The sequence below is a fragment of the Meriones unguiculatus genome, chromosome 11, assembly GCF_030254825.1.
Source record: "Meriones unguiculatus strain TT.TT164.6M chromosome 11, Bangor_MerUng_6.1, whole genome shotgun sequence".
Taxonomy (NCBI): Eukaryota; Metazoa; Chordata; class Mammalia; order Rodentia; family Muridae; genus Meriones; species Meriones unguiculatus.
Window position 1 is genome coordinate 68,095,209 of NC_083359.1, and position 21,400 is coordinate 68,116,608.

The window sequence follows — 21,400 nt, forward strand, 5'->3', positions numbered from 1 at the left end:
AACCTCTCCAGCATGTGTTGTCACTTAAGTTTTTGATCTTGGCCATTCTCATGGGTGTAAGGTGAAATCTCAGGGTTGTTTTGATTTGCATTTCCCTAATGGCTAGTGAGGTTGAGCATTTCTTTAAGTGCTTCTCTGCCATTCGGTATTCCTCTACAGAGAATTCTCTGTTTAGCTCTATTCCCCATTTTTTAAGTGGATTACTTGGTTTGCTGCTTCTCGGCTTCTTTAGTTCTTTATGTATACTGGATATGAGTCCTCTGTCAGATAAAGGGTTGGTGAAGATTCTTTCCCAATCTGTAGGTGGTTGCTTTGTTTTGATGACAGTGTCCTTTGCTTTACAGAAGCTTTTCAGTTTCATGAAGTCCCATTTATTGACTGTTGCTCTTAGAGCCTGTGCTGTTGGTGTTCTGTTCAGATAGTTTTCCCCTGTACCAATGAGTTCTAGGGTATTTCCCACTTTTTTTCAAGCCGATTTAATGTATCTGGTTTTACGTTGGGGTCTTTGATCCACTTGGACTTCAGTTTTGTGCAGGGTGACAAGTATGGATCTATTTTCATTTTTCTACATGTAGACATCCAGTTAGACCAGCACCATTTGTTGAAGATGCTATCTTTTTTTCATTGTATGGTTTTGGCGTCTTTGTCAAAGATCAGGTGTCCATAAGTGTGTGGGTTTATTTCTGGGTCCTCTGTTCAGTTCCATTGATCCACCATTCTGTTTCTATGCCAGTACCATGCAGTTTTTAAAACTGTTGCTCTATAGTACAACTTAAGATCAGGGATGGAGATACCTCAGGAAGATCTTTTATTGTAGAGGATTGTTTTAGCAATTCTGGGTTTCTTGTTATTCCATATGAAGTTGAGAATTTTTCTTTCCAGGTCTGTAAAGAATTGTGTTGGTGATTTGATGGGAATTGCATTGATTTTGTAGATTGCTTTTGGTAAGATGGCCATTATTACTATGTTAATCCTGCCAAGCCATGAGCATGGGAGATCTTTCCATCTTCTCATATCTTCTTCTAATTCTTTCTTCAGAGATTTGAAATTTTTTTCATACAAGTCTTTGACTTCCTTGGTTAGGGTTACTCCGAGGTACCTTATGTCATTTGTGGCTATTGTGAAGGGTGTTGTTTCCCTAATTTCTTTCTCAGCCCTTTTGTCTTTTGTATACAGGAGAGCTACTGATTTTTTTGAGTTTATTTTGTATCCGGCCACTTTGCTGAAGGTGTTTATCAGCTGTAGGAGTTCCCTGGTAGAGTTTTTGGGGTCACTCACATATACTATCATATCATCTGCAAATAGTGATAATTTGACTTCTTCCTTTCCAATTTGTATCCCCTTGATCTCCTTCAACTGTCTTATTGCTCTAACAAGGACTTCTAGCACTATGTTGAAGAGATATGGAGAGAGTGGGCAGCCTTGTCTTGTCCCTGATTTCAGTGGGATTGCTTTAAGTTTCTCTCCGTTCAGTTTGATGTTGGCTATAGGCTTGCTGTATATTGCCTTTACTATGTTTAGATATGTGCCTTGTATCCCTGATCTCTCCAAAACTTTGAACATGAATGGATGTTGGATTTTGTCAAATACTTTTTCAGCATCTAGGGAGATTATCATGTGGTTTTTTTTCTTTCAGTTTGTTAATATGGTGGATCACATTGATGGATTTCTGTATATTGAACCACCCCTGCATACCTGGGATGAAGCCTACTTGGTCATAGTGGATAATATCTTTGATGTGTTCTTGGATTCGGTTTGCAAGTATTTTATTAAGTATTTTTGCATCAATGTTCATAAGGGAGATTGGCCTGAAATTCTCTTTCTTTGTTGAGTCTTTGTGAGGTTTAGGTACCAAGGTGACTGTGGCTTCATAGAATGAATTTGGTAATATTCCTTCTGTTTCTATTTTGTGGAATAGTTTGAAGAGAATTGGTGTTAGCTCTTCTTTGAAGGTCTGGTAGAATTCTGCGCTGAAGCCATCTGGTCCTGGGCTTTTTTTAGATGGGAGACTTTTGATGACCGCTTCTATTTCTTTGGGGGACATAGGACTATTTAGTTGATTTACCTAGTCCTGATTCAGCTTTGCTAAGTCAAATCGATCAAGAAAATTGTCCATTTCATTTAGATTTTCAAATTTTGTGGCATATAGACTTTTGAAGTAAGTCCTAATGATTGTTTGGAATTCCTCAGTGTCTGTAGTTATATCCCCCTTTTCATTTCTGATTTTGTTGATTTGGGTGGTGTCTCTCTGCCTTTTAGTTAGCCTGGCTAAGGGTTTGTCGATCTTGTTGATTTTCTCAAAGAACCAGCTCTTGGTTTCATTGATTCTTTGAATTGTTTTATTTGTTTCCAATTGATTGATTTCAGCCCTGAATTTGATTCTTTCCAACAGTCTACTCCTTCTTGGTGTGTCTGCTTCTTGTTTTTCTAGGGTTTTTAAGTGAGCCATTAGGGTGCTTGAATGAGCTGTCTCGAATTTCTTCTTGAAGGCACTTAGTGCTATGAACTTTCCTATTAGCACTGCTTTCATTGTGTCCCACAAGTTCGGGTATGTTGTGTCTTCATTTTCATTGATTTCTAGAAAGACTTTAATTTCTTTATTTATTTCTTCCCTGACCCAGCTGTCATTTAGTAACAAGTTGTTCAGTTTCCATGTGTGTGTAGGCTTTTTGTTATTTCTGTTATTGTTGAGGTCCAGCTTTATTCCATGGTGATCAGACAAGATACATGGGATTATTTCAATCTTCTTGTATCTGTTGAGGCTTGCTTTGTGACCCACTATATGGTCTATTTTGGAGAAGGTTCCATGAGATGCTGAGAAGAAGGTAAATTCTTTTGTGTTTTGTTGTAAAGTTCTGTAAATGTCTGTTAGGTCCATTTGATTCATGACCTCTGTCAGAGACATTGTTTCTTTCTTTAATTTCTATTTGGTTGACCTGTCCTTTGTTGAGAGTGGGGTGTTGAAGTCTCCCACTATTAATGTGTGTGGATCTATATGTGCTTTAAATTTTATCAATGTTTCTTTCACAAATGTGGGTGCCCTTGTATTTGGGGCATAGATGTTCAGGATTGTGATGTCTTCCTGGTGGAATTTTCCCTTGATGAGTATGAAGTGTCCTTCCCCATCTCTTTTGATTAATTTTGGTTGAAAGTCTATTTTATCAGATATTAGAATGGCTACTCCTGCTTGCTTCTTGGGTCCGTTTGCTTGGAAAGTTGTCTTCCAACCCTTTACCCTCAGGTAATGTCTATCTTTGTGTCTTAGGTGTGATTCTTGTATGCAACAGATTGCTGGGTTTTGTTTACGTATCCATTCTGTTAATCTGTGTCTTTTTATTGGAGAATTAAGTCCATTGATGTTGAGAGAGATTAATGACCAGTGGCTGTTAGATCTCTTGATTTTGATGTTGGCTGTGGTCATCAGGTTGTGTGCTTGGTTGCTTTTTGTTTTACTGAAGTGAGGTTATTTATTTCCTGTGTTTTCTTGAATGTAGCTAGCTTTCTTGGGTTGTATTTTCCCTTCCAGTGTCTTCTGTAATGCTGGATTTGTTTGTAGGTATTGTTGAAATTTGTTTTTGTCATTGAATATCTTGTTTTCTCCATCTATGAGGACTGAGAGTTTTGCGGGGTATAGTAGCCTGGGCTGACATCTGTGTTCTCTTAGGGTCTGCATGATATCCGTCCAGGCCCTTCTGGCTTTCATAGTCTCTGTTGAAAAGTCAGGTGTGATTCTAATGGGTTTGCCATTATATGTTACTTGGCCTTTTTCCCTTGCAGCTTTTAGTATTTTTTCTTTGTTCTGTATACTTACTGTTTTGATTATTATGTGGCAGGAGGATTTTCTTTTCTGGTCAAATTTGTTGGGTGTTCTGTAGGCCTCATGTATTCTAATTGGCCTCTCCTTCAGCTTGGGGAAATTTTCTTTAATGATTTTGTTGAAAATATTTTCTGGGCCTTGGAGAAGGGAGTCTTCTTTTTCCTCTATACCTATTATTCTTAGGTTTTGTCTTTTCATATTGTCTTGCATTTCTTGGACGGTCTGTGTCAGGAATTTTTTAGATTTAACATTTTCTTTGACAGATACATCAATTTCTTCCATTGTATCTTCTACACCTGAGATTCTTTCTTCCATCTCTTGTAGTCTGTTGGTTATGCTTACCTCTGTAGTTCCTGTTTTCTTCCCTAGATTCTTCCTTTCCATTATTTCTTCCATTTGTGCTTTCTTTAATTTTTCCAATTCTGTCTTCAGGTCTTGAGCTGTTTTGTTTACTTCCTTCACCTGTCTGATTGTACTTTCCTGTTTTTCTTTTAGTTCCTTCAACTCTGTTTCTTTCATTTCATTCAGTGTTTTAAGCATTTCCTTTCCAAAGGCCATAAACTGTTTGGCTGCAGCTTCCTCTATTTCTTTACGGATGGCAATATTCTGTTTGAGTTTATCTTCCTCTATGTCTTTACGAATCTTATTTGTTTCCTCTATTATCATCTTCATGAGCATACTTGTTAGGTCATCTTCTTGGATTTCAGTTATGGTGGGGTGTCCAGGGCTACTTGCCCCTGGGTAACTGGGTTCTGGAGATGCCATATTGCTCTCTCTTTTGTTGCTTGAGCTTTTATGCTGGTCTCTACCCATTGTGTTATCTTAGGAGTTTGGGGTTATTTTCTGGTGGTTCCTGGGGATCCTGTGGTGGAGAGAATCCTCTTTGCAGAAAGCTGGTTTTTCCTGAAGGATGTCTTCTCAGCTTTTTGGGTATAGTCCCTGGATGGCTGGTGTTTTTTCAGGAGTTGCTCACCTCAGGGATATATACCTGAGTGGTAACTGTGGTCTTTGTTAGTCGAGAGGGTTCTCCTCCCATCCAGGGAAGTCCTGAGGGCAGCTGCCCTGTTTCTGGGTTTCTTGTTGTAAATTTAATGATCAGCTGCTGTGACCCAGTTGGACATCAGGTGCGCCTCAACTGTTTGTACCTGTGTCTGGAGTACAGCTGAGTGCTGGTGCCTCAGCCCCACTAGACTGCTAGACTTTTTCTAGGGAAGGATTGGGTAATTTAGGTCAGTACAGTTTCCTTCCTTCCCCGTGGATTCTCTGGAGACAGGGACTCCCAGTGTCTTTTTTTGCCCTGGTGCACACTGCTCAGTGTCCGCCAGCTGGCTGGCCACAGAAACTGCCTGTGCCTGGAGCACAGCTGTGTGATGGAGGCTCAGTCTGCCAGCTGTCTGGTGCGCAGAAACTGCCTGTGTCTGCCTTTGCAGCTTTTGGGAGCCTGGGTGCCTCCCTAAGCTGGGTAATTTTCCGGGGACCTTTTCAGGTTGGGGGTGAGCTGAGTGCTCTGAGATCAGACCCGCTGTTTCTATCTCCGGCGGCGAATCAGGCGCGCAGGCAGGCAGGGCTCTGTGCTGGAACCTGGGTCCCAGGCTCTGGCTTCAGCCTGGCTCCTGGGGTGCCCGTGGAACCTGAGACTTTTCCAGGGGATGTCTGGGTGACCTAGGGCCGGTCCCAATCATTTCCTGTACCCTGGGGTTATCTCTCGACTGAAAATTCCAGTCTCTGATAGTGTGGTGTACAAGGTTCAGTCTGGGACCGTGACCAGAGACACTGGCTTGTGGCTCTGGGCTGGGGCTGGAGCTGGTGGCCAGCAGCCAAGCGTCTGGCGGAACCGGGATCTCTTCCACTGTTTAGCCTGGTGAGTTAAAAGCTGATTGAATCCCCCACCGTGGGTTATCCTCTCACCTGGGAAACACAATGACTGTGTTTTATGGCCGAGAGTTCTGATTGCTGGTCACTGTGCTGATCCTGCTGTGCTGCTGCTCAGAATGAGAGTCCTCCCGGCGCCGCCATCTTGCCCCCACCCCTTTTTTTTTCTTTCAATGCAGTTTATTCAGGAACCTTGAACAATCCTCGGACCCGCCAAGGTATTCTTTATTACTTGTGACTATTGTGAAAGGTGAAACACCTGATTTCCCTCTCAGCTGGTTTGTCATTTTTAGATAGGAGGATTACTGAGGTTTTGTTTTTTGTTTGTTGGTTGGTTTGTTTGTAATTAAATTTGTATCCAGGCACTTCTCTGAGGAGTTTATGAGATGTATGAGATGTAGAAGTTCCCTGGTAGAATACTTGGGAGCACATGCATATACTATCATATCATCTGCAAATAGTGATACTTTGACTTCTTCATTTCCAGTTTATATCTTCCTGATCTCCTTTAGTTGTGTTATTGCTCTAGCTAGAACTTCAATTACTATATTGAAAAGATATGGAGTGGACAGCCTTGTCATATTCTCAATTTTAGTGAGATTGCTTTTATTTTCTCTCCATTTAATTTCATGTTGGCTTGTTGTATATTGCCTTTATTATGTTTAGGTATTTGCCTTGAATCCGAGATCTCTTCAAGACTTTTATCATGAAGGAGTATTGGATTTTGTCAAAGACTTTTCAGCCTTTACAATGATCTTGTGGGATTTTTTTTCCATTTTGTTTATATGGTAGATTGCATTGACAGATTTTCATGTACTAAGCCAACCCTGTATTATGGGATGAAGTTTACTTGATCATGGTGCATGGTCGTTTTGATAAATTCTTGGATTTTTTAAAATTATTTTATTGATATCATTTTATTATTTTATTAAGAATAAAATAATAAATGAGTCAATATACATAGGGGAAATTGGTCTGAAATTTTCTTGATGAATCTTTGTGCAGCTTGGGTATCAGGTGAATGTGGCTTAATAAAATGAATTTGACAATGTCCTTTCTGTTTCTACTCTGTGTAATAATTTGAGGAATATTGATATTAGCTCTTTTTTGAATGTCTGCTTGAATGTTGTGCTAAAACTGTCTGACACTGGACTTATTTTGATGTCTGTGTCTATATCTTTGGGGGTGTAAGTCTATTTATGTTCTTAATCTGACCTTGATTTCACTTCTATAAGTGGTATTTATCAAGAAAATTGTCCATTTCTTCTATATTTTCAAATTTTGTGGAGTACAAATGTGACTTAATGATTCTTTGGATTTCTTCAGTTTCTCTTATTACCCCTCCCCCGTTGTTTCAAATTTTGTGTTTTAGTTTCTCTATCATGTTGATTTTCTTTTTTTAATTAAATTTTTATTTTTTATATTAATTACAGTTTATTCACTTTGTATCCCAGCTGTAGCCACCTCCCTCATTCCCTCCCAATTCTTTTTTTTTAACTTTTCTTTTTTTTCTAATCTTTTTTTATTTTATTATTAATTTTTTTTATCAGTTACATTTTATTAACTCTGTATCCCAGCCGTGTCCCGATCCCTCATTCCCTCCCAGTCCCTCCCTCCCTCCCTCATCTCCACCATGCCCCTTTCCAAGTCCACTGATAGGGGAGACCTCCTCCCCATTCATCTGATCCTGTTTTATCAGGTATCTTCAGGACTGGCTGCAAAGCCCTCCTCTGTGGCCTAAGAGGACTGCTCCTCCCTTCGGGGGTGGGGAGACCAAAGAGCCAGTCATTGAGTTCCTGTTAGAAATAGTCCTTATTCCTCTCACTTTGGGAAACCAATTGGTTACTGAGCTACCACAGGCTACATCTGAGCGGAGGTTCTAGGTTATATCCATACATGGTCCTTGGTTGAATGTCAGTCTCAGAAAAGACCCTGTGCCCAGATATATTTGGTCCTTGTGGAGCTCCTATCCTTTCCCCATCAGACTAACTCCCCTTCTTTCTTATGATTCCCTGTACTCTGCCAAAGGTTTGGTCATGAGTCTTTGCTTTGAAAACACTGCTAGTTAGAGTCTTTCAGATGTGCTCAGTAGACTCCTGTCATACGTTCAATGCACATCCCATCTGTCTTTCTAAACGAGGATTGATCATCTTACCCCATGTCCGCACAATTGATTATCTTTTTAGGTGTATAGATTTCATTATGTTTATCATATCTTATAGGTCTATATAAGTGAGTATATCCCATGGTTGTCTTTCACGTTGATTTTCTTAAATAGCAGCTATTTGTTACATTGATTATTTGCTTTCTTTTTATAGATTTCAGCTTCAGTTTACTTCTGTCCTGCTGTCTACTTCTCTTGGGTATGTTTGTTTTAGACCTTTCAGGTGGGCTGACAAGTTACTATTATGAGATCTCTCTAATTTCTTTATGAAGGCACTAAGTGCTATGAGCTCTCCTCTTAGCACTGCTTCCATCCATTGTATCTCCTAAGTTTGGGTATGTGGTGCATTTCCTTTCACTGAGTTTTTGAAGTTTTTAAGGTTTTCTTTTTTTTTTTATTTCTGCCTTGACTTAATAGTTTTTCAGCAAGGAATTTTTCAGTTTCCATGAGTGTGTTGTTTCTGTTGTTGAAATCCAACTTTTATCCATGGTTGCCTGATAGGTTACAGAAAGTCGTTTCAATTTTTTGTATCTTCTGAGAGAGGTTTTATGACTGAATTGACTAAATATGTGATCAGTTTTGGACAATAGTTCATGAGGTAATGAGAAAATGGTATATATATATATATATATATATATATATATATATAATCTATGTATATATACATAATAAACATATATATGCATATATTCTTTATTGTTAATATTTATTATATTTTATTCACTTTGTATCTAGACTGTAGTCCACTCCCTCATCTCTTCCTGGTCCTACTTACCAACTCTCCCTCTCCTACCCCATGTACCTCCCTAGTCCACTGATAATGGAGGTTCCCCCCCACCCCATTATCTGACCCTAGCCTATCAGGTCTCATGAGGACTCTCCGGATTTTTTTTCCCTGTGGCCTAATTAGGCCACCTCTACTGGTGGGTGGGGGTATCAAAAAGCCAGCCCCTGAGTACATGTCAGAAACAACCCCTGTTCCTCTCACTAGAGAACTCACATGGAGACTGAGCTGCCCATGGACTACATCTGAGCCAGGGGTCTAGTTCCTCTCCATACACAGTCCTTGGTTGATTCATCAGTCCCTGCAGGACCCCCAGGCCCAGATTTTGTTTTTGGCTCTGTTGGTCTCCTTATGGATCTGCTATCCCTTTGTGGTCTTTCTATCTCCCCCTTCTTCTATAAGATTCCCTGCACTGTGCCCAAAGTTTGGCTGTGAGTCTCAGCATATGCTTTCACATCCTGATGTCTAGAGTCTTTCAGAGGCTCTCTATGGAAGACTCCTGTACTATCTTTGTCTTCTACTACTTCCAGTGTCTATCCTTCTGACCCAGGATTAGGCTTCTTCCCTAAGGTCTTCCATGTTGTTTAGCTTCTTAACATCTACAGCTTTTAGTATGTTTATGCTATAGTATATGGCTAATATCCATTTATAAGTGAGTATATATCATGTATGTCTTTCTGTTTCTGGGTTACCTCACTCTGTTTGAAAAAAATATGTCAACTTTTGAGTACATCTAAAACATCCACTGTGCAATGTTGAAACTTGCTGAATATCTACTTTTGACAGCTGCCTGCACCAAGATTTCAATGAGAGCAAAGAAAAGAAAGATTATTGGATTTTTTTTCCTTTGAAAAGTGCCTTCTTACCTTGTGAAATATAGCCAAGTAGTCAAAGGGTGTTTCGTGAGAGGAAAGGGCAAGAATCTAAGAGGCCAAGCCCTCCTTTGCTACCTCTCCTTAGCAGATGAAGTGTACGCTGAGTGCTGAGCTTTCAGTATTTACTCAGGATGAGCTGAAAAGCAAGAAAATTAATGTTATCTGTTAGCAGTATGTCTGTGAAAATATGAACAAACTTAACACTGGCTGAAAATGTCTAAAAGCTAAGAAAGTAATTCTTTTCTCTCAATGTTCCAACAATTCTTTCTATACTCCTCTACTTTTGTGATCTCACTCTTTAGCCTTAGGCTGATTTATTTGTTCTCATGCTCTCAAAACATGATTAGAGTCTACAGTGAGAGATGGGTATGCCCTAAGAATTTATACTTTGGTTTCAGGGAAGAAAATAAAATCTTCAATTCAGATGGACTATATGTATGTCTGTATGAAATATAAAATGATAGACCTGTACAGAACAAAATAAGCAAGTAAAAATAGAAGAAGGAATGAGGGAAGTAAAGGGAGAAGGAGAGAATAAGGGAGGAAAGCACAGAGAGCATAAAGAAAATAAGAAGGGGAAGATGAAGGGAGAAGACTAGAGGGGGGAGAAACAGAATGGAATAAACAGGTCAGTTACTGCATGCACTCTCATCTTCATAGAGCCTCATAAATTAATTTGTAACATTTGGGAACACTTGTGGGAGAGTTTTTCACAAGAGTTTATCTTAACAGTATTTAGAAAAACTCAGAAATAATTTTTTAAATCCAGTTGTGGCTACTAAAACAAAATACTACAGACTAGCTAATAAATTATGAAAAAAATATGGCTTACAGTTCCAGAGCCTGGGAATCCAAGACCCATGAGCAAGCAATACTATGGAGAAATTTCTGTTGTTATTGTTGTGTTGTTGTTGTTGGTGGTGGTGGTGGTGGTGTTACTGCTGCTGTAGTATTTAATGGTAGCCCACTAAAAAAAAAAATCAAGAGGTATGCTATAGTTTAAACTTGTCCTATATTAAGGAATTTATTCTCAGTGACAATAGAATAAATTCATTACTGAGCATGTTAACTCCCATGACTAAACGGCTTCCCATAGGACCCGTTGTCAAGCATTGGTACTTTGCATCATATTCCAAACAATGTAATAGTTTCTGGATTTTTTTATAGTGGTTTTTGGTCTGAGTAATAATTGAGAGAAATGGTTTGGTTTCTCTCAGACTCTCTCTGTAAGTCTCTCTCTGTGGTGAGTGTGTGTGTGTGTGTGGTGTGTGTATGTGTGGTGTATGTGTGTGTGTAAAATGGACCTTTATTTCATATTTATCATTACTGGTTGTAGATCTGGCAAAAAGTGCAGGAAATGGGGAGCTGGGATTAACTTCATGGCACACACACACACACACACAATCACGCAGAATTTAAGCATTCGTTTTGTTTTATATTTCTAGAACCTCAACCTACTGGCTCACTCGCATCCAGTCTTTTCTCTACTGCAATGAGAATGGCCTTCTGGGCAGCTTCTCCGAAGAGACTCACTCCTGCACCTGCCCCAATGACCAGGTTGTGTGCACAGCCTTTCTGCCCTGCACCGTGGGTGATGCCTCCGCCTGCCTGACCTGTGCGCCTGACAACCGCACTCGCTGCGGCACCTGCAACACAGGCTACATGCTGAGCCAGGGACTCTGCAAGCCTGAAGTTGCCGAATCAACTGATCACTACATAGGCTTTGAGACTGACCTGCAAGACCTGGAGATGAAATACCTGTTGCAGAAAACAGACAGACGAATAGAAGTCCATGCCATCTTTATCAGCAATGACATGCGCCTCAACAGCTGGTTTGATCCTTCCTGGAGGAAGCGTATGCTCCTGACCTTGAAGAGTAACAAGTACAAGTCCAGTCTAGTCCACATGATCTTGGGTCTCTCTTTACAGATTTGCTTAACTAAAAACAGCACTTTGGAGCCGGTGCTGGCTGTTTACGTCAACCCCTTTGGAGGCAGCCACTCTGAGAGCTGGTTTATGCCGGTGAGTGAGAGCAGCTTTCCAGACTGGGAGCGGACTAAGCTGGACCTGCCCCTGCAGTGTTACAACTGGACACTGACTCTGGGAAACAAATGGAAGACATTTTTTGAGACAGTACACATCTACCTGAGGAGTCGCATCAAGGCAAACGGCCCCAATAGCAACGAGAGCATTTACTACGAGCCTTTGGAGTTTATTGACCCATCCCGGAACCTGGGCTACATGAAAATCAACAACATCCAAGTGTTTGGCTACAGCATGCACTTTGATCCTGAAGCCATCCGGGACCTGATTCTGCAGCTGGACTACCCCTACACTCAGGGATCCCAGGACTCGGCCCTTTTGCAGCTGCTGGAGATAAGAGACCGTGTAAATAAGCTCTCCCCACCTGGTCAACGCCGCCTAGATCTTTTCTCTTGCTTGCTTCGTCATAGACTCAAGCTGTCTACTAGTGAGGTGGTGAGAATTCAATCTGCTCTGCAGGCATTTAATGCCAAATTGCCAAACACAGTGGATTATGACACAACCAAATTATGTAGTTAGCCGTAAATGTCAAGCACAACCCAAAATCTTGAAGGAGTTTTTACAGTGCTTTTGTGGAACAGTTTATGTTTGGAAAAGTAAATTTAAATTGTCTTTTCAATATCTGTCTTATATCAGTCAATAACGTTGGATGGCAATTTAAACACATGAACTTGCTGACAATGAATATATTATACTACAGTTTTGGTTTATGAATGAAATAAATACTGACACCAGTCTAGAAGACATTCTACTTTTTACAATAAATTTCATTTGTAATTTTATATGTTCCGTGGCAATGCTTTTGTGCATTACATCCTCTAGAGGGAACATAAAATGATACCAATAAAATTTTGTAGCTGAACAGTTATTAACAAGAAGTGCTGTGGGATTCTTTTTTTTCCATGAAATGAGTTCTATTTTGATATAGTTTGTAGAAACCTGGGGAAAATTCACCAGGACTTTTTAATGGAAACTGTTAAAGGTTCCTTTTGGTCATCTTTCTGAAAACCCAAATAGGTGGACTGCTTGTGTCCAGTTCCTTTCAGAATAGCTGAAGGATGTTTATCAGCTTCACTCTGGAAATAAAAAGAGAAACAGTCATCATTAAATTTGTCATGCGAACTAATTCTTAAGTAAACATCAACACATTTCAACAATCATGAAGATTAAATGAATATATGCCCAAGTACAAAGAACACATACCAATAACTTCCTTAACAACCTTCTTTTCTTCATTCTCTCATTCCAATTCTAATAACCAGTAACTAATATTCTATATAGTAATTTTAAAGAATGAAAAGCTAGTCATTTCAGAATCTTACCAATGTCCATAAGATAACACGTCTGGAATTCAAAAAGTTATAATCTAAGGGTTTAAAAATATTTAAATAACTAGTTGATATGCAAATAGCTACATTTTCTTTCTGAGACTCACAATACTAAAATACATTTGATGACAGAACTTTCATAACTAGTTTAAGTGTTCAATTCTAAGTAATATTGATTTTACATTTGTATGCTATATAAAAGTAGACATATATTCAGTTATTTTTTATGAATTTATATTTTGTTTTGATGACATATATAATTATTAGTAAAATACTTTGTTATTACTCAGATCTTGTTTAAATTTAGTTTATAATGTTTCCTTACTGTATAAACAAATGCACTGTCAAGGCCACTTTTCCTTAGGTCAAAGGGCATCATTTCTAAGAACACAGAAGAAGCTCATGAAATGAGTGTGAAATTTAAATAAAGCAATGAATGCAATTGATGCATGCATTCTGCACATTTCCTGGACTCTTGAGGTAAGTATTTTCAGTTAAAAAATAATGTTGATAGATCCCACAATAAATGTTTATTCAGAAAGCCAAAATGTATTGCCTAATGTGTAGTAGCTGCCAAAATTGTTGAAAATTCAATAGAAAATACACATAGACATTCAACATTCTTTAAATTCTGGTGTGATCACAAATGTGCTATTGGTACAAATAATATTTGGTCTCAGACTGTTCTCGTTCCTTTAAAAAAAGTGCAATTTTTTTTTTCTTTAAGAACACAAACCAAGAATTTAGCAAAGATTTTCCTTGAGCCAATTTAATAATTTTTATTTCCACAACAGGTTATTTTTAAAGGAGTCATTATATTCCTTTGTTTAATTTGACTTAATGAAGAATTTATAGTGAAAGAAAAGTCGCAAAAAATTGAGTCAAAATCAGTCATTGTTGTGGCACACTTGAACTCACAGTACATCTGAAAACGCGATAAAAGTCTTCACTTACCAGATATAATCAATCACCCACAATTTAAGCAACCTCATTGCTGTGTCTTAAATGACCTTTAAAAGACTGTCATGGATGTTAGCTGACCTAAGACGCCGCCACCCAGGAATTATCTGAACAGGGTCCACAATTCCTGGCAGGCTCTACGAGGCAGTCATTCTGAGGTAATTCCAAAAAACGTTCAGCGGTGCTCTATCTTTTATAGCTCACTACAACATGGATAGCATAATGGAAAGGAGATCCCTTTGTCACAGGTAAGAAAGTACTTAAAGCCTCCCTGCAATGTAAAGTAAAACTCACACTGAATGGAATGAAGTAGCATGATCCCCAACTCTCTGGATGTACTCATTCAATAAATCACTTGAATCTCTTAATGGCTTCTATGAAGGGCAAATAAAAAAATGAATTCTATTATCGAAATTGTATTTCTATATAATGAAAGTAATTAATGTAAACATACTAAAGAAATTCTAAACTGCTCATACAAATTGTAAAGAATATATCTCCAAAATATAACTGCCAGTTATTAATTATGACTTATTAATAATGACAAATATTCAGTAAGTTACAGACAACATAATAATCCATTATGCATGCAAAGAGTGGAGTCCATGACAATTCCACTTTTTTCTGAATTGGTTTATATGGAAAATTTCTTCTTTGGAGTTATTTAAAGAATTTGATAATTACTTGTTTTGGTTTGAGACAGTGTACTATAGCCACTATTGGACATTTTAGGATTTTGTAGTTGAGGAAGCACTATTCCTAATTTTCTGAGAAAACGCCAGATTGATTTCCAAAGTGGTTGTACAAGTTTACATTCCCACCAGCAATGGAGGAGAGTTCCTGAGTCTACACATTCCCCAGCAAGGGGAACAGGGACTGTTTCAGACATGAACTCAGTGGCTTGCTCTTTGATCACCTCCCCAAGAGGAGGGTGGGCAGCCTTACCAGGCCACACAGGAAGACAATGCAGACAGATGAGACAAGATAGGCTGGGGTCACAGGAAGGGGAGGAGGACCTCCCTATCAGTGGACTGAGGGAGGGGCAAAGGAGGAAAAGAGGAAGGGAGAGCAGGATAGGGAGAGGATGAGGGAGGGTGCTGTAGCTGGGATACAAAATGAATGAACCTTAATTAATTAAAAAAATAAATAAATTCTTAAAAAATGTCCAACCTCTTCCTTTTTAAACCTGAAAACTCACAGCTCAGTATAGCCATTCATTTTTGTTTTCTTGTATTGATATTCCACTTTCTTCTCCTGCACTTACAAAATCAGATATTTTTTCTGTATTTTATATTTCTTGTAATCTAAAAAATACTTAGAGATAATTCAGTTATCATCCATAAATAATTTCAGCAATTGATAAATGTGTTTTAATAAGTGGGAACTTTCACAAACATCTTCATTTACTTACATGATGGTGACATTAGAATTTTTAATAATCTATGTTCGGCTGATGAATTAGAATATCTATGTCACATTATTTGATATTTATGGCATGGAGGCCAAGTGTGATAAATTAAAACAAATAAATGAATGTTAGATAGAATAAAAATCCCATATATATATATAAAATTACTTCATGCACTGACAATCATTTTAACCAATTAATGACTGACATTTTCAGTCTAGTGATTAGGCCATACACTTTCTCTAAAATAACTGCACTGCATGTTATCCTAATTAGCTATCATTAAGGTGCTACCCCTGTAGCACAGTGTACAAGAAAATTTCCATGTGAGATTTTAATCTCTTCACAGATTTCTGGTTCCTCTATTCCTGTCAGTAGCATTATTACAGATATTGGTTGTGAAAATGAATCTTTCAAAAATACAAGAATAAATAAGAACTTTAAATAACTAATATTCAGAACTTTGTACTCATTTTTACCTTTTATTTAAATTTACTGTGTCTGTGCATCCTTACCAAAAGTTACTTAATTTGCCTGTAGATTATTTCAGATAGTGGGTAAAAAGAAATACACCCAGCTTTTGTAAAATCAGCTCTTTACCTCATTCATAGATCTTGTGAAGTGGAATATAAACATGCTTTTGTCCTGAATTTTAGGTAACTGTGTGTAAATTATCAAATTCTTTTAAATAATGGTGCAATAAATATTTTGAAGTTTTATTTTTATAAAATTGAAATACTTTTCAATAAATAGAGGAAAATGAAATCACAAAATAAACTTGTATTAATAATAGAAAATATGAACCCCTGAATGCCAATGATGTATTAAAATATATTTATAATATAACTTCAATTGATTTAAACAATTTCACAAAAATATTTCAAAGTAGCAAATTCTTGATTTTGAAATATGATTTTCTTTGCTTTTAACTGGTAATTAAATTTTTAAAATTCATTTTTTGAAAATATTATAACAAGAAAAAAAAGAAAAACTGTATAAAATGAATATAACATTCATTTGTACACAGCCCATATTTTGTATTTTGGAGTTCTAGTCAGCTCAAAACTACTAAAAAACCAAAGAATAACAATGTCTGTCTATATGTAAAACAAATGATGACTTATAATGCAAACAATACAGGTCCGGAAAGAGCAACAATAAAATATTCATCAAGACCTCATTTTATTACATATAAATACATGTGCCATAAAAATTAGAAAGGTAACAAAAAAGAATGAACCACAAAATAAAGAATATTAACTAAACAGATATAATCTCTGTTTACCCAATGGTAGCCACGGATGATAAATTAGCAGAAATAAATAAAGTTCAGTAAGTTGACATGACTGGTAATGAGTACTACATGTTTCACAATATCATCGACATCAGTTCTATACCAGTTGATTTTCAAGTTTATTCCCAGTTAAACAAGAGCTCAGTGGCATTTTTTATTATTGTGAATAAAAAGATTGGTAAGTGTAAGTGTGTTTGAAAGAACAAATGGAAGGATATAAACTAATGTAACCATTGGACAAATTAGCGAGAAAATTTTTATATAGATATCAAAATGCCTGTCATGGAAAAGAATCCAAAAATCGTGAGTGAAGGTATGAAAGATATCACTGCAATAAATATTTTAAGAGGGCAAATGAAACAGACTTACCTGAGTAAGGGCATCGTCTCTTTATTTGAAACAGAGGTTTAAAGGTAATATAGAAGCACTGAGTCACGCCATTTCTTTTAAGCTAGGGAGTAAACACCATGTACAAATAATGAAATGCTTCTAGGTGATGAGTTTTACAGTATCACAAAGCTATAGTCTAGGAAGAAACTGCCTAAGGAAAATAGCATAAGCCACAAACACATGCCTTCTGTGGAATTTTCCATGGTAACTGTATTTGGAAAAAGAGAAGAAAAACATAAATGATGTTATTGCAATAGGCACCTAAGACACTATAATTAAAAACGTAATCAATGAGAAATTTATCAAGTTTTAACAAAGTTTGAAAATCTGATATGCATTTGCATATAGCTCCTGGCCAAGTAACTGTTGAGGCATCAGTTGATAGAACTCCCTCCTGGATACTGTTGACCAGCAGCACTATTATGAGACTAGTTCTCCTTTACTTGACCAGCTTCCTCATACATGGAATGGTGTTTTTTAAAGATGAGTCAGTCTCCTGTCATCTTGATTGAAATTCTTTATCTGCCTTATATACCTTTTTATTCACATGTTTTCACCGTGTTTAAGATCTTTTCTAATATCCTACATGTGGTGTAGAGCCATACTTCTTGGGGATTACAGCTTTGCTCCCTCCCTTGTTACCTCATACAGCATTCCTTAGTCCTTTGTGCTACATAAACACCTTTCACTTCTCTGTTTTAGGAGCTCTGATGATGCACACTTTCAGTTTTAAGCGTTTATTAGGGAGCGTTATGAATAAAAGCGTGTTCCATTGATAGAAATCCACAGCTCAGCTGTTGCCTCTAATTCCCCCAGATACCTTCCCAATTCTTCCTCTACTGAGTTACTGAATGAACACTGAAGGAATAATACATTTAAAATGCTAATTTGTTGTGCTTCTCAGTACAGGGTAAAGATATAACTTGATAGTGAGCATGTAATTTTTTTTAATGTACCCCTCAGCTATTCCCAGCCCAGATCTCCCACTGAATTTATTTCTCCCTAAAGCAGATCTATCTGTGCAAAGGTGCTTTTGGTGTAGACACACATTTCGTTATGCGTAACTACTCTTTCTCACAAAGTGTCCTGTCATTTGCCGGCAACAACTTTTCTATCGTTCAATATTGATTGTCTTAAAAATTTAATACTTCCAATATTTTTTCCTTTTTGAGACATGATGATTTTTTTTTCTTAAAAACATTATTAGTATAAAGGACTATTTCTTGTGATACCCTGCTTTTACAACAAGGTAAAAAAAAATCTACTGAAGACTTCCATATGTTTTACTATGACTATTAAAATGTTAGAATATGCTTTCAGGTGGTACAAATACATAAACTTCCTTTAAATTTTAATAAGAACAAATTTGATGCCCTGTATTTAAAAACATCCATTACCCTGAACAATTTGTAAACCTAGGAAAAGGTAACGGAATGAATGAATGAATGAATGAATGAATGAATGATGTTATGTTGAAAGATGATTTTCAATTTAAAGACAATGAAAATAATTTTGTATATAATGTTCAACTTTGTATTATTTATGTTATAGTAAAGTTGAAATCAACATAGCAAAGCCAACATTATAATGAATTAAATATTCTTCCTAAATTTAAACCTTGCTGTTTTATCATTCAAGTAGGGTTCTGCTGTTACTGCATTGAGATAAAAGGCTGATTTCACTGCTTGGCTTCAGCCAGGGTTGCCTGAAATGTTTATTCTTAGCATTTACAAAAAGGTGATCATTTAAAATTCTATTGCAAATAAAATTCCAGTGAATGTCCTATCCAAAATGCCTTTAACAGGAATACATATTAATAATGACTGAAAAATTCTCCTCTTGGAGTTCATAGGATTTGCTTAATTCATTTTTTATTTTTCTTTATTAAAAATAGATTCCTTTCCCCAACAATATATTTTAATTACCCTTTGCCTTCCCTCTCCTTTATGCAGTATGTCCCCATCTCCCCTCCTATCTGGATCCACACCCTTTATGGCTCATTAAAAAAAAAAAAAGCAGGCTTCTATGACAACAACAAAATATAGCAAATAAAATCTATTAAAATAAAACAAAAACATCACATCAAAGTTGGACAAGGCAAAGCCCAAAAGAAGGCAGAAGATTCAGTTATCCAATTGTTCATGCCATTAGAAGTCCCATTAAAAAATACTAAAAATGAAAGCTATAATATACACACAGAGGACACTTGCAGGCCTTGTCCTTGCTGCTTCAGTCTCTGTGAATTCATATGAGTGTTGCTCAGTTGAGCTAGAGGGCATTGTTCTCCTGGTGTCCTCCATCTTCTCAGGATCTTACACTCTTTCCTCCTCCTATTTTTTGAGGTTCCCTGAGCACGAATGGAAAGGATTTGATGGAGACATCCCATTTGGACTTATGTTTTCCAAAGTCTATCTGTGTCTCTGTCTCTCTCTACCTCTCTCTCTCTCTCTCTCTCTCTCTCTCTCTCTCCTTTTTTGCTCCATGGGTCTCTGAATTTGTTCTCATTTGCTGCAAGAATGAGTTTCTCTGATGATAGCTGAAAAACATGATGTCATATAAGTGGTATATGAGTATAGCAGAATATCATTAGGAGTGATTTTGTCATTATATTTTCCTTTTCTTTTTTTTTTAAGACTAGTATTTACCTTAGGTTTCTGAGTGTCTTAAAACTATTTACTCTGTTCCACATCCGTAGTGATAAGGAAATTCAAAGAAAAAGCAATTTGAAATTCTATTCCATATCTGTCAGCATGACTACCTCCAAAAACAGAGGTGACCGCTCACGCCGGCAAACATGTGAAGGGAGCACAACTGCAATGGTGGTGGGAGTGCAAACAGCTACTACAGAAATCAAGATGCTGGAACCCAAGAAGGTGGTGGGAGTGCAAACAGCTACTACAGGAATCAAGATGCTGGAACCCAAGAAGGTGGTGGGAGTGCAAACAGCCACTACAGGAATCAAGATGCTGGAACCCAAGAAGGTGGTGGGAGTGCAAACAGCTACTACAGAAATCAAGATGCTGGAACCCAAGAAGGTGGTGGGAGTGCAAACAGCTACTACAGGAATCAAGATGCTGGAACCCAAGAAGGTTGGCACTAGATTTACCTCAAGATCCAGTTACGACACTCTTTGGCAGATGCACAAAAGACAATTTATTCTGCCCAAGTACACTTCCTCAACCATATTCATGACTACTAGATTCATAATAAACAGAAACTTGAAGTAACCTAAATGTCCCACAACTGAAGAACGAATAAAAAAAAAATGTGGTACATTTAAAAAATGGGATATTGTACAGCTGTTAAAAAATAATGACATTACGAAATTTGTGGGCAAATGGATGGAACTAGTCACCCCAAGGTCTAACCCTGATCCAGAAATAAAAATATGGCATGTATTTGCTTATATGTGGCTATTGACCATTAAATAAATGAAAAGAAATCTAAACTCTGTAGAGCCAGATAGGTTAGGCACAGAGAGGTATCCAAGGGACTAGGATACATACATGGATCTTCCTGGGAGAGGGGGAAGTGAAATAGATTTTACAGATAGACTAGAGGCTGGTGGGGTTGGCAATGGGATGACCAGGTGGTGAAGGGGAGAGGAGATGGGGTTGACGGAGGGAGGGAATTCAAAGAGAAACAGCCTTAATTGAGGGACATTTGAGGATCGGTAGGAAAGTCGGTTGTAAACATATGAAGGATATCCTAATCAAGTTTCCAAATAATAATGTCAATGGAGTTGCACCTGGCCATCTGTTGTCACTAAACAAAGCTTCCAGTACTGGGACTCGGTTATATCTAATTGAGTTGTTGGCCAAAGGGCTCTCATGTAAATTCCCAAACAATGCAGGCCATTGCCAAGGCAGGAGATTGCTCTTTACAAAATGATAGCAATGCCCTATAGCTAAAGACAAGGACTGGCCACAGAACTCACTGAACAAGGAAAAGGCAAGCTTGTGCCTGCTAACAAAACCTGCATTCCTAAATTCTAACATCTTTCTTCAGGAAGGTCCTCTGCAGGCTACCAAAAGAGAAAAATAAAGAACAACCCAGCCATAAACCTACAATCTGTCCTGCTTACAAATTTTGGTAAGGCAATGATGGCAGAAAGCTTGTGGGAGTAACTTATAGAAGTTTTATTTGACTTCAGGTCCACTCCCTGAGATAGAAAGCATACCTGACACTGTTTGGGTGACCCAGAACAAGAGATGGATTCATTTACTTTTAAATAAAATATTTAAGATTATATAAATAATCTTATCATAGTTATATAAAGCACTTTTGATAGTTGTTTTACTGAATACATATCTATGAGTATTTTAAAATATACTTTGATATATATTAATTTCAGTATCAGGCAATCCTTTTGAGTATTTTAAGATAATGAAAAATATACAATATTATATTTTTATTATTAAAATATATGATTTATCACTATCTTTGCTGATTTCCAGATTATCAA

At 37.4% G+C, this 21,400-nt stretch overlaps 1 protein-coding gene across 5 annotated transcripts in view; it reads left to right on the top strand.

Moving 5' to 3' along the window:
* Brinp3 (BMP/retinoic acid inducible neural specific 3) overlaps positions 1–12,433 on the top strand; it is a 493,646-nt gene extending 481,213 nt beyond the window's left edge. For all 5 annotated transcript variants that reach the window (XM_060364418.1, XM_060364421.1, XM_060364419.1 and 2 more), the window contains one exon: positions 10,958–12,433. In XM_060364418.1, the coding sequence (XP_060220401.1) occupies positions 10,958–12,074 (1,117 nt within the window). In that variant the 3' untranslated portion in view covers positions 12,075–12,433. The remainder of the gene's footprint in view (positions 1–10,957) is intronic.
* The last annotated feature ends 8,967 nt before the right edge of the window (positions 12,434–21,400 follow it).